Source organism: Photinus pyralis, unplaced genomic scaffold, assembly GCF_008802855.1.
Source record: "Photinus pyralis isolate 1611_PpyrPB1 unplaced genomic scaffold, Ppyr1.3 Ppyr1.4_unclustered_Scaffold1784, whole genome shotgun sequence".
Classification (NCBI taxonomy): domain Eukaryota; kingdom Metazoa; phylum Arthropoda; class Insecta; order Coleoptera; family Lampyridae; genus Photinus; species Photinus pyralis.
Window position 1 is genome coordinate 7,847 of NW_022171080.1, and position 14,072 is coordinate 21,918.

The 14,072-nt window shown below is 35.3% G+C and overlaps 1 protein-coding gene across 2 annotated transcripts; it reads right to left on the reverse strand.

The window, feature by feature from the left end:
• Window positions 1–9,566: 9,566 nt before the first annotated feature.
• LOC116181706 lies at window positions 9,567–11,998 on the reverse strand. 2 transcript variants are annotated; one of them, XM_031502116.1, is made up of 2 exons: window positions 11,950–11,998; window positions 9,567–11,724 (listed from the first exon to the last, which is right to left on the reverse strand). In XM_031502116.1, exon 2 carries the CDS (start codon window positions 10,701–10,703, stop codon window positions 9,813–9,815), a length of 891 nt encoding a protein of 296 aa, XP_031357976.1. In that variant the 5' UTR covers window positions 10,704–11,724; window positions 11,950–11,998; the 3' UTR covers window positions 9,567–9,812. The 2 variants fall into 2 exon arrangements, with proteins under 2 accessions (XP_031357976.1, XP_031357975.1); XM_031502115.1 differs by having other exon boundaries at window positions 10,769–11,724.
• Between the last annotated feature and the right edge of the window lie 2,074 nt (window positions 11,999–14,072).

Sequence of the window (14,072 nt, forward strand, 5' to 3'; positions counted from 1 at the left end):
TGGTCTGCCAAAAGTTGAACTTAATTTTCCCCTTCTTCCTTTGATATGGTCAATTAATGTATTTATGGGTATGGCGTAAATTCTGCTGGCTTGCGCAACGGTTCTCCGGCCTAATTTGACTTCATTCATGGCTTCAAGCAGCTGATCATGCGTGTATGTTTTCGCCCTCTGACTTTTCCTCACATACGTTCGCACCATAGTTGAAAATTTTCTGAGAAACGATATGAATTAGGTAAATAATCGTGGTAAGAATTAGCAAAGGGGCAAGTGCGTAGTGAAACGGGGCAAGTGCAAAGCAGTCTGCACTTGCCCCTTCAACATACTACGCACTAACCCCACCTAGTAAATTTGGCGGGAAAGTGCATATTAGCCTTTATTTTCAAGTTACTATTGGTTTTGAGAAAAAATGTACGAATAACTAAAATATGCATACATAAGGCATGGTACTACCAAAAAACAGAAGATTGCAACTAAAATTTTGCGAAAAGCGAATAATTTTCGAGGAACGCGTCAACTTCCATTTAGTAAGTTGCAAACTGCGCGGTATGACAACCGCGCTTAACGCTACAATTATTGTACATGTGGCGACATCTACCAGTTATAGGATGTAAAATCATCCAAATAGTACACTGTAATCAGACAGGCATCTACGAAGCACTCGTTGATAAGATACGTTGCAGCTACGCACTTGCCCCGAGAACGCACTTGCCCTCACTTGCCCTATACAGTTTCATTTAAATATCTTCATAAATAAAAAAGGTTAGCATTGCACATGCGTTAATTCAAACTTTTGACACTGCGCATGCGCAAAACCAGCAAATATAGGTATGTACGGAATCCTTGGACCAAGCCCTATCAAATGAGCCATATATCGCCCAAATCAGTTCAGTAGTGTAGAAGGAGTACGTGTGACGGACGGACGGGCGACAAAGTGCAGCCAATAGCGATTTTTCACCTTTGCACGAATTGGTTTGCCGAATAAACCTATTGTGCAGCACTCCGCCAGCCTTGGAAAGAACATATCGAGATTTTAAGCACTTTGACTATCAGGTATTCGACCGCGACTTAAGAACTGTCGATTAGAACACAATTTACAATCTTCCTAGCATAGATGATAAAGTGCAGTTCCTTACTGTAAATACCTACTTATTATACATTTACTAGATGTTCATGCTCCAGTGAAAACATCAAAATTTATAAAACCATTCGTTCCTTGGTTAACGGATATCTTGAAGATTATGATTTCACTAAGAAATAAAGCACTTCAACGCTTTAAACGCAGTGGATGTCCTAGTCATCGCGGGAACATTATAATACTCTGCGTAATCTAAAGGCGGATCCACATTGGTAAATATTTGCGTTGTGTGTTGAATTCGACACAAATAAGCCCGTGTGCGCCGAAAATTTTGTCTGTGTGGACTGTGCGCCACACGAAAACGGTCGCAAATAATTTCGTAACGAACAACGCACGCTATTCACTATGCTGTCGGTTTTCCAGTCATTTCAAAGAGATTTGCGCTGCAAAGTAGTTTCAATGTGGACTTGATTGCTTTTAGTCCAGTCAAATTATCATAATACCTTGCATCAGATGTGTCACTTTTTTTTTCACTATTTTTTTTTTCGTACTTCCGAGACTAAAATGACAACTTCACTCCATTATGACAAGTACTGAAGTGTCACTTTTTGTCCCGCCGGGATTAAATTTGAGCGAAAATCCCGGAAGGATGAAATTACTAACAAGGCAATTTCAGTAGGTTGTTCCACATTTTGTATGCGGCTACTACTTCTTAAACGCATCGTACTGCTGCTCATATAGTTTTTTGGATTTCGGTGGTATCAATTCTTTACGTACTTTGGCTGCTCTTTTATCAATATCAAATACACCTTTGTCGCCCACCACCAAAATTATGACACTATAGGGTTTTCGCTATAAAAAGCGTTGCACGTCATTGATTTGATGACATCAACAATACACGGCATTGCCAAATATTTCTAAGGTATGCTGATATATTAATCTTTTATTAAGGAAACACTTTTAGGTTATGTTTCTACCATCCAGATTCCAGAGGAACTAGAAAATTCAGAGATCATTTTTGGGCTCCCTGTGTGAAACCAACCTACTGTGCATCAATAAAACCCATTCCTACTGTGCTGTGACGGGTTCAAGGAAAGTGCAGTCCACTAAGTGTAGTAGGTACTATTAGCATTTTGTTTATAACGTATCGCTGCCGTTGTGAGCAGAAAGATGAGGAATGTCGGCATTGCGGCATTATGTAAATGTTTCGGTAGTTATAACCCTAGTAGCACTAAATATTTATCAAATATTATTTTTTAAATATTATACAAATATTAAAAGTGAGAGATTTTTTTTTATATTTAAAATATTTATACATATATTTCATAAATATATAACCCTATATTTAAGAAATAAATGTAAATATATTTCATAAATGTAAAAATATATATATAGCAAATGAAACTCTGTATATTTCACAAATATAAGAAATTATATTTCATAAATAAAAGCACATACATTTTGAAAATATAAGCAAATATATTTATTAAACATTTATATTATATTACAGATGTATTTAAAATATCTTGGAATATAAATGCACTTCAAGAAGTAAAGTTTTACTTCTAGAAATGTCTTTATTTTCTCATAGTGCTGTAAAAATGAATCTTAAATAATACAATGAATAACATATTACTTAAATAATAGTTAAATAATAAAACTTGGGATTGACAAAATATGCACATAAGCAAGAATTCTATATCCAACCTTAACAAAAACCCTTTCAGAAAAGATTGTCAAGGGTTCATAGTTGAATTTAAGTGATGGGATTTGCACCTATGATTACCTATGATATGAAATCAAAAAATATAATTGAAGAAAAGACTGGTTTTTTTAAAAAATGAAATTACTATAACTAAACAAAAATTAAATCAACTTTTACTACCCAATTATTCAATCCTGTTCATCTATCTGGTCAGAATCCTTAGATGTTGTTGAGGAACTGCAACAAAAAAAACCATTAATTTATAATTACGGACATTCAAAAACGTATACAACAAGAGAGAATATTAACGTTAATTTGGAAATAATGAAAATAACAAGAACCAATTGTAATAAAAAAAAATTATAGAAAATTGAGCACAATAGTGACAATAAACAAAGCGTACCTACCTATCAATTGTCTTCAATCTGGACTTACTCTGGGAAAGGTATAGTGCAACAGTTTTTTTAATATTTTGTTCTGTGGCTATTGGATCACGTTTCCGAATAGCAACTGAAAACACAACAAGTTAATGTACTGCATGACAGATCAGAATTGGTGTAATACCTTGAATTGCCTTGTATATTTTCAAACTACAGAACGGAAGTTTACGCTTTTTCCCTATGCCTGAATATAGAATAGATACATCTGGTACAAGAAGCTTTTTCATGATGTTGTACACAAGTCTTGACAAAGTGTCACCGCCTACTAAATACAGGAAATGCGCCTATAACAATATAATGCATACAAAAATTCAATCAATAAATGATACTTACCAAATCCTTAAATATCATATCATCTTGTATAAGTTCTTCTACTTCCTGTACGCCTTCTAAACTACGAATCGGAAGTAAGTTTGTAAATCTAGATTCAGGCGTGGGATGCCCCTCTCTCCCTCCCTGCCCCGTTGATGTTGTTAATTGTTTATTATGTATTACGTCAATTTTTTTTTGTAATTCTTTTATTTCAAACTGCATTTGTGCTTGATTTCTTAGTACAGCACGTAAAAGATCTAAAACATAATTCTGTTATACAGAACGTCTAAATAGTAATAAATACCTACCAACACTTGTTTCTCTACTTGCTGGGTTCTTAGGAGTACTGGAACCACTTTGAGGCGAAGAAGTTTCAGAACGAATTTCGATATCTGAAACCAATAACAATGTTAATAAAAGGGATAATTAATGTTTGCAGTAATATAGCTCTATGGTTTGCTACCGTTTTTTCTGACTATGCTTCAAAGAGATATTTAAATGAATTTGTTTTGACGCCATTTTACCTATTAAAATAAGGTTTTTTTTTGGCGGTGCTCTAAAAAATTGTTTTGTTCTAATATGTTAAGATTTTTTCTGTACCTAGCACACTTTTTAAATGTATAATTTATAGGAAAAAAATTAGCTCAGTCTTTCATTTCATCTTTTACAGAATTGAGACGAAATATAAATTGCCCTATTTTCGCACAAATGTTATACTACTGAAATACACCCTTAAATCATAATAGGATAAAAAAATGCTTACTTCTTCTAGCATGTCTCTCCGGAAAGTTACATGTTTTCCTTCTATCTGTGCTGGTTTCCTCTTCTGAATCTTTGTTATGATCCTCTTCTTCTAGTTGCCTTCGTCCCACGGTTTTTCTTTTTTCAGATTGACCACATTCTTCAATATACCGTTTAGTTCTCTTCCTTTTTGTGTCTTCATTTTCATCATCAGATGTTTCCAGATTTGAAGTGTATTGGCCTTTATCGCATAACTCCTTTGCACGTTGTAAACTTTTTATGCATTGTTTTCTTAACTCGACATCGCACCACTTATAATTTTCACATAACTCTTTGCATTCATAAATTGTTTCTCTCACTTTTGTCTCACTCATTCCCAAGGGATATTTATACATTGTGTTATTTTCGTTAGCCCAATTGCACGGTACAAAATCAATCGCATTTTCATTTTTCCAGATAATTATATCCCACATGTTTTATACAATCGACTAACCAACTAAAACAGATCAATACAGTACAACAATAACTTTACATCTAAATTAACAAATTAAATGCAGTAAAATCATGCCCACAAAATGACCATTCTGTGAAATTACAAAACATTTTCCACTGATTTGCGTGATCGGAATGATTTCCATATGTATATGACTAAAGGCGTTAAATTTATAAATTCCCAATTCACTGGAAGGTATTGGGTAATCATACAAGTTTTTTAATTCACTTGAAATAAATCCTGCAACATAAAGTTCATCTACAATTTCTGTGATTTTGAAAATGTTCCTGCTGTTCAAAAAAACAAAACAATCTTTTTTATTTAGTGAAATTTTGAATTTTGGGAATGAGATGGTGTTGTTGTGCACTACAAACGAATTTGCATTATCCAACCTGTCATAGTTAATATAACTAGTTTCAGATAATCGCTTACATATTTGTGCAGCTGGTCGATTAGGCCGTCTTAACATATATTTTAATTTTCCTAAATAATTTTCAAAGGGGAAACAGCTCACTTCATTTAACGTTTCTTTGAAATATAAACAATCATCCGCTAAATGAATTAAACTATGGACATTATATATGCTCGCTTCATTACCATACAATAGTTTAATCTGTGCAACAAAATGAACAAGCATCTCTTTAGCAGTATTGATCCACTCTGTATCCACAAATTCTGGCAACAGCAAGACACGCATTGCACAGTGAAATAAAAGAAAGTGCTCATAAAGTTTTGTCGATAAGATATTTTTTAATACTATTGGTCCTAAGTATAATAGTATAGTCCGAAACTCTACAGCCTTAAACCTATCCAGCTCATTTAAAGATCTAGATTTTCTATTAAAATCATTAGGCATAAATTTGGCATAATACTCTAATCTCTTTGAGAGCTGTATTCTTAAATTAACTCTTAATCTAACCATATCTTGCAACGTACTACCACGTATCCAATAATTTAATAGCTTTCTCATAACACCTAAACAACACAAGTGCATATAGTCAAGTGGAAAGCCGGAAACCATATTGAAGCTACTTATACGTGTTAGTGGAGATTCTGTTACATGATGTTCTGGAAATAATTTCCTTCTAAAATTAAAATCATTTCTCAAAGGACTATCAGTATCTAGATAAACCATTCGATTATTTATGTAGTTGCCCTTTTGAACACAACGTTCACAACCATAAAATCCATTATGCCCCTTAATTCCTTTAAGGAACGCCCTTGCAGGAGCATCACTGCTGATACATAAAACTTTAACTGGAATAACGACATTGTAGTGTCGAAATCCATTTTCAAGTAAATAATTCAGTTCCACGATAAATTCATCCAAATATTCACTTAAAGAAAATGGTTTTGAGTCTCCGCAGAAAATTGCTACCACAAAAGGTTTTAAATTTGCACACTTTAAATGAAGACGGCATAAAATAGGCCACAGTTGTTGGTTTGTACTTTTAAAGAGAGGTAATCCATCAACATTAAAAGATAGACTAATATAACCATTTTCTAAAATTCTCATCTGTAAATAATTGTCATTCAAATACTCTTTAAGCATATAAGATATTCCTAAATACGAAAACTGAGATGTAGTTCCTTTACTGCTTTTTAGGTTATTGAATTTCAACTCTCTTCTTGTTTGTAAAATCGTGCGAGCATCCTTAGGCAAATTAAGTTCAGGAATGATTCTATTGACACCTTGTAACAAAGTACTTAACTGAGTTAAATTGACATTCTTGTTTATTGCCCAAGATTTAATAAAATTTTGAAATGTGCTACTACGTTCCTTTAAATTCACTGTGCATAATTGTGAACCACTAGTTTCAGTTACAGGAATTGGATCATCAAAGGAACTGTTTACCGTGAAAGTTGTGGATGTTGAAGGCAGTTCAGGTGGATAAGCAGAACTACCCGCAGAACTACAGAATTGTTCGGTGTCGATAATCGGATTGATCTTATCAATTTCAGTGTTGTATAATTATGTATGAGATTCACATTCCTGGTCACTTTGATTTAATTCGGCACTTTGTGAAGTTACACTATTTTCTACCTGTTTCTTAATATACCGATATTTCTTACAGTATCGACTGTGGCTTGCCATGTTTTTGCTATCGTTACTGATGAGCCACCATGTACTAATAATAATTATCGGTATTGAAAGCACTTAAAAAGTACCTACTTACTTAAAAGAACCTTTTTGGCAAGTTTTTTAAGCCACAATACTTGATCTGTGAGAGTACCTAACCTAGAACAAACACAATAGAAATGTTATATACATTTTGTCGCATTTAACAAAAGACTACTTACTCTTATTAATACGATAAAGCTAAATCACGCAGGTATTTAACCTAAAACGAAAACATGCACGACAAATACAAAACCACGAACAAAACGAACCGCCATTAATACACAAAACGTAGGCGCGTCTTTACAGAAGTGCTTATTTAGCGCATTCCAACCCGGCTTGAACAGTGTGTGATTAATACACATGCGCGCGCGTAATATTTTTAAATATGAATTATTTGTGAGATTTAAATATTTCTTTCCTAATATTTTAACAACATGTCATTAATATTTAGAAAATGTAAATGACCTTCGATTATTCAATTATTGCAAACTCTATTTGGCATCCATACAAAAAATCTATTGTTATTGGATCGATAACTAAAAATGCAATATTTTGCGCCCGATGTCTACAGATAATATTTTAGAAATATTCATTTAATATTATGTATATATATAAATTTCGCAATATTTGAGAAATATTGTTTTAATCTTGTATATATTTAGGCAACATATGATATTTATTAAATATTAGAGAAATATTTAACAAATATTTTGTGCTACTAGGGAAACCATTGCATAGGCCATCAGCAAATAAATATCAAGTTAATGCTTGCTTGAAATCTTGACTGATTTTACGTTATTTGACCAACTCTTGCTGTAGTGGAATTTGAGACTAGTAAGTTCAACCGAGACAAAAACACAAGAAATTTTATTGAACTAAGTACATAAAATGATAATTAACATAAACTGATATGATCGTAAAAAGGTGAAAGATACTTTTCAGACTACGTAACATTCCATTTTGTTAACATAAAACAAAATAAATTTTAATACACAGTTCTCGTGACTTAGGTAATTGCAGTTTTAATTATTGTCCAGTTAATCGTCATCACTCAACTATCATTCACCCAGTTTATAATTGGGGCCATTTCTGCAATATCCAATTGTTTTTCGCGTTCATACCATTCCTCTATTAACTTTTCGGTGTGATTAATTGAATTTTTCCACATTTCTGAGGTTACAATCGCAAGTGCAAGTTTATTGTGTAACGAATCTTGAAAATCTGCTTTTCTCCATGAGTTGTTCGGATTTTGTGTCAATAAGGTGCTGTGGTAACAAGCATTGTCCAATACGATAACACTTGGTTCTTCTAAATTTACTAATAATTGTTTTTCAAACTAATGTAAAAAGTTTTCACGATTCATTTCTCCGTGGTAATCGCCAGTACTTTTAGATGCATATACAAGATCTGCGATATCAAAGCTTCGTTTTGTTTAAAAGCTTGGGAAATTCTGCTGACCGTAGAAATGTTTAAATGTAATGCTGCCGCAACGCGCTGAAGGTAATCACAATTAAGTGGAAGTAGTCAGAAGTAATTGAAACCATTCTTACCTCTCGAACTGAACCTAATGGTAATAAGGAACCCCCATTATCTCGTTCCTGTTCAAAATATTGAATTAAAGAGTCAGGAGTTCCTTCACTTTACTGGTCAAATGTTTCGGCATTGTGGCGAGTACAAATGCAAATAACGGTAGAATGTACACAAACAGCAATTTTGTTCTGAACAGAACACATTTTTTTGCACTAAGAGTGAAGATAAATAATAACAACAACCACAAGAATAACCGAAAACTTTCACACGCAAAAACCGAACAAAAGTGTCAAATGTCAACAAATATTACAAATAACGTTTGGCAACATTGTAAAAAAAATTTCGAATCTGCCAACTTATTCTCCCAAAAAGTAACTAAATAATAATGAATATAAATCCGTCAAATCTTGATTTAAATTGGCATGCCATTTTCTTCTGTTGATGACGTGCAACGCTATTTATAGCGAAAACCCTATAGCAATGACAGTTTCCAAATTATTTTTGTTACCATAGCATAGGGTTTGTCGTACCAACGCAACGTTCCTATGGTAACTTGTTAAGCAACGATTTTTTGAAAGAACGCGTTTTCTAACTCCATAATATTAAGTGTTTAAGTTTCGGAAGTACGAAAAATATCGTATATACGTTGCGACTGAAGTAGTGGTCTTAATCCCTCAGGTAAATTATGGCCCTCCCTTCGGTCGGGCCATAAACTTTACCTTCGGGATTAAAAGTACGACTTCAGTCCCGCGGTATATAATATACTATTATTGTTAGGCTGAGTATGGATGTCAAAAATCCAAGTTTTCGACATCCAAAAACATGTGCGAGCAACGCAGCACTCGAAAATAATGATTAATTAATTACTTTGTGTTCGGTGTTATTCAAAAATGTAAAAGGAAAACAGTTCATTACAGGTATGTGGCGTTCTAAATGTCATAATCAAGGTAGGTACTTTGAATAATCGCTTTGATTCCAAATACATGAACAAGGCGTCGGGTTCTCAAAGTAAGCGCTTTTCGTTTACCTATACGTGTCTGGTAAATGTCACAAGCGTAGGGGAGAGTAGCTCAAAATCGGATACTTACTGAAAGATTTTTAATATTTCGGGAATAACCTAACTGATGATCGCTATCTTCTGTCTGTGAAACTACTAAGTGTTATACTTTTACCAAAACATATATAATGAGCGTCACTATATTTTGTTTTTGAAAAAAAATGCAATTTTTTAAAATGTAACAAGTATCCGATTTTGTACGACTGGTCTTCCAAAACCGGACAGTAGTACTGGGCAAAACAGGATACTAAATTCATCAAGTTAATTATACCACATACTATGAAAAAAGTAATACATCCTTATTATTGTTATTATTATAACTAAACATCTCTGTTAACTAATGACAAAAGTCACACTCGTACACATCGGCATCATTAGGCTCAATGCCGGCGCATTGCTCATGTGCCCAGAGATTGCACTTCTGGCACTTGATCCACCCTTCCTCTGATTTGGAATTGGAAAATAACTCGTTGCAATAGAGGCAAGTGGTTTCGCCGTCCTCTTCTCCCTCCGAAGAGGAGGAAGAGCCGCTTTCGTCTACTTTAGGAGCTGGTTTAAGAGCTACTTGCTTTTTACAAGTTTTGTGTGTGGAAGTAGAGGAAACCGTTTTAGTTTGCTTGCTTGATTTTTTTTCGAGGTTCCGTTTTGGCATTTTCTTTGAAGATTGTCCCGAACGCGCCGCAAGTGTATCCTCAAGTTCCTTTTTGTAAGGAGTAGATGTTAAAATAACCGTTTTGCCCCGCCTTCGGTCGTTTAAATTGGTTTTTCGTTCTGCCGCTTGCGGAATGCTAACTACCTGCTTAGGAGTGACTGTAAAAGCCGAAGCATTACTACAAGAAGGGGGGTAAAGATCATCTAGAGATTGGTCGTTTTCTGGTACCGTTGGCGAAGGATTTATCCGATTTTGAGATAATGCCTTTAATGGCGTTCTGTGCTCTGGAACTGGAAGTTGCAGTGCTGGTTGCGGAGTTACTGAACGTGGAGTTGCTTCTTCCATGGGCCTGTTGGTAGTTTCAGAAGGTTCAAACATCCAGTCAGGGAATATTTGCGGGTTGAGTGGGTAAATACCAGTGTTCTTAAAACCATTGACTGCAGTTTGGACGCATGCTGCCTTCATGAATGCAGCACCATAAAGCTCTCCTACTTGGGCAATAGTTACCGCTCTACCTGGATGTGTTTGTAACCATCGTTGAACATTTTCCGTGTAATACGTGCTTACTGGCGACATGAAACTGACATCAAGGGGCTGTAATCGATGGGTTGTGTGGGGAGGGAAACATAAGAGTATGACGTTGTTCTCTCTTGCCTCTTCTATCAGTGCTAGACTTTTCGTATGGGTTGCGTGACCATCCAGCAGAAGAAGAACAGGTTTTCCTTGCTTGGATTCGAAAATGAAATGAACTTTTTAAACCAATTAAGAAAAATCTCTGTTTGCATCCACCCAGATGAATGATATGCAGCAGTGCTTCCAGGGGGTGCGTTATCCAAAAACTCTGGTTTGGCTCTTTCCCTAGGAAAAACGAACATCGGTGGCATAAAAACTCCCGCCGCAGACATACACGTTTCAGCTGTCACAAGAACTCCCCGTTCGCCGGAAGACAAGCATCCAACTTGCTTTTTGCCTCTTAATGCCAGACATTTGGACCTTTTTTTTGGCACTGTCATTATGCCGGTTTCATCTACATTATATATGTTATCCGGGGTTATATCGTAATTTTTATAGATTTCACTTAGAAGAGCAAAGAATTTTTGAACGGCCGATCTGTTAAAACCTATTGCCCTGGCTATGGATGTTGGTTCTGGAGTTCTTAATGAAAGTTTTGGATGCCTTTTCAAAAACTGGTAAAGCCACGTTTTACCTGCTGCCTTTTTTTCCATATTAAACTGGTGGGTTAGCTTATTACGCACAGCAAGGTCAAAGGCCATTTTACGTAAATCCTTAAGAGTAAAACCAAACAAACGATTCTCCATTGCCAATATGTGTTCTACCATTTCTTCTTCTTGTTTTTCCGTGAAAACTGCTTTATAACGCCCCAAACCTTTTTTTGCTGCGTTTTTTCGTGAAAGAAGGCCTTTCCTGACCTTACTTACTCTTCCCTCTAATGTGGAACGAGGAACGCCAAACTCCATAGAAGCTTTTAAATACCCCATCCTACCCTCTAGTACTTCTTGCACAGCATTTGCCATACTCACTTCACTCCATGATTGCCTTTCCGACTTTCTTTTGTATTTCCCCATATTGATTCATTCTAAGTAAATAAAGGAAATGTCATAAAATCATAATAATACACATTGTAGAATACGGTAGCTCAAAATCGGATATGTCCGGTTTTGAACAACCATAACCTATCCGGTTTTGAGCTCCACTACAAGTAAAATAAAAAAAAATCACACCTCATTTACTACACACACTGACGCTAAATTTTGTTCACTGACTTAAATGGCGTTCCTAGTAGATTATAAAAAAAACTCACCACTTTTTTTTGCTCCCAGGAATAGTACGAAACACTAGATGTAAACACGAGATAACATTTTAGATTAAACCTAACGTTGCTTGTGTTTTTGTTAGTCTGCCCTCTAGCGGGATATTACAAAGATATTTAACTGCAGTATGAAGGAATCTACTATGGCAAATAGATTTTCATACCTGCAACCAGATATCGCTGCACGTTTAAATATTACACCCCGTATCCGGTTTTGCACGACTATCCTATTTTGAGCAACTCTCCCCTACCTATATTAGTATCCACTAATTAATTCAATAACTGTCAAATTTCGTACTACCTTCTATGTATTTGTCTTCACTTTTAAGTAAGTTATTATAAATTCTAAAAGCTTTACCGCCAAATTATACCCGCACCTCGTGGAACTTTTAACTTCATTAATGCAAACGTTTCTTCCTTCCATCGGAAATTTACAGTGTCATTCAAGGCAGACTCCTAAAAACTGAAATTTAATAAAGAATATGCTAAGTGGAATAAAAAACGATTCTCGTAAAACACATGAACTTTACTTACACAATTTTTTTCGGTCTGGCTTCGTAAATAAAATTGTAGTGCGCCTGCTTCCCGTTAGAAAAACCGCAACGAGTAGGCACGCACGTACTTACCCGCTGCCATTTGCTAAGGCAACTCCAGATTTCTTGGCCTTCGTCTCCTGTCCCCTCTGTAAGTACGTGTTGCAGGGCGCTATTCTCGCCACCAGGAGCACGTGTTAGATGTCTTCTGGCTTGGCCTTTCTGGTATTAATGTGATAGTAGCAGGTAGACATTTGATGGATTGCTAATCAGGGAAAGCAAATGTTGAAATGCGTTTTTCTCCATAAAACTATCAGTGAGCACAGTTAGTTCGCCGAGAAAGGTAAACCTACATTACACCTACCTATTTGCCTTTGTTAATTTTTTAAAATACCTGCCTAGGGTGGTAGCGTTCATAGGCCTAGCCCAAACTGACAGTGAACTCAGTTAGTCCATTATTAAATTGATCTTTAAAACGTAATACCGCGGACCGCCTTTTCCTAGATTTAAAGCTTTTTGGTTGCGTAAGGCATTATGCTTATCTGGTTTGGCATATGAAACAAGTTAGGAACTTAGAGAAGACGAGTCTGTGAATGTACTTCCACCAGATATTTTAAGCCTGTTAGGCAAAGATGACAATATGGAAAAAGTGTTTTCCGATTCACACTCTAGCTGAACAAATTGTTGAAATTGGGCTTATCAGAAGCAATAAAAACATACGATTGAGTCAATTGCAATCTCCGGCTCTGGTTTTGTTATCACTTTTAATTAAGCAAGGAAGCGGATAACATAAATCTCGCATTAAAGTTTGATTTTAGATATCGTTGTCTCCAGTATTTAGGGAAACACCACTTACCGCAATAGAATAACTAGCCAATCACTACGGGATGCGTCAAACGTTCCCACAAATCTAATGTGAAACGCGCAATTCTTCGTAACCCCTGCATCTCTGCGTTATCTCTTCACAGCGACAAAACACGTGCGTTATTTAATTTTCGCCTGATAAGACTCCTTACCGCAAACGACAAAATGTAGGTAACCTTTATAAAACACGCAAATTCGACCAGATGTGTTTTACTTCGAACACCTTATCTAAATTGAGTAAATTATAAAGGAGGTAAAATTGAAATAAGAATTATGCATTTAAAAAGATTTCTAAAAGACACACTGGGATACAAATTCAAATGAAACGAACCAACTCTGTGCTAATTTCGTAAATAATGCCCCCGGGTTTATTTAATAAATAGAAATATTCCTATATACAGTGTGTCCCGCCATTATTTTTGGCGTTTAGACCGAAATCTGTGCATCTAAAAGATGCATATTATATAATACTCATTCACCTCAGCCATAAAAAATATTTGTTTGCGTTTCAATGGTAGGCTATACGAATTGAATAGTTTACCCTTTGGGTTGAACTGTATGTACAGGTACACCCAGTTGTGAGCCTGCTTAGAGAAAAAGGCTTACTACTTTCTGTTGTTTCTCTAGATGACTTTCTCCTTAGGTAGAACATACTCTTTCGGAGAACAAAATAGTGTATTAGCAAAGAGTACTGTTACTCTTTGGTATTAGCAACAT

Excerpts from the sequence above, each read along its gene's own strand:
- LOC116181706 (XM_031502115.1), bottom strand. The coding sequence starts at position 11,713 with ATGGGGAAATACAAAAGAAAGTCGGAAAGGCAATCATGGAGTGAAGTG.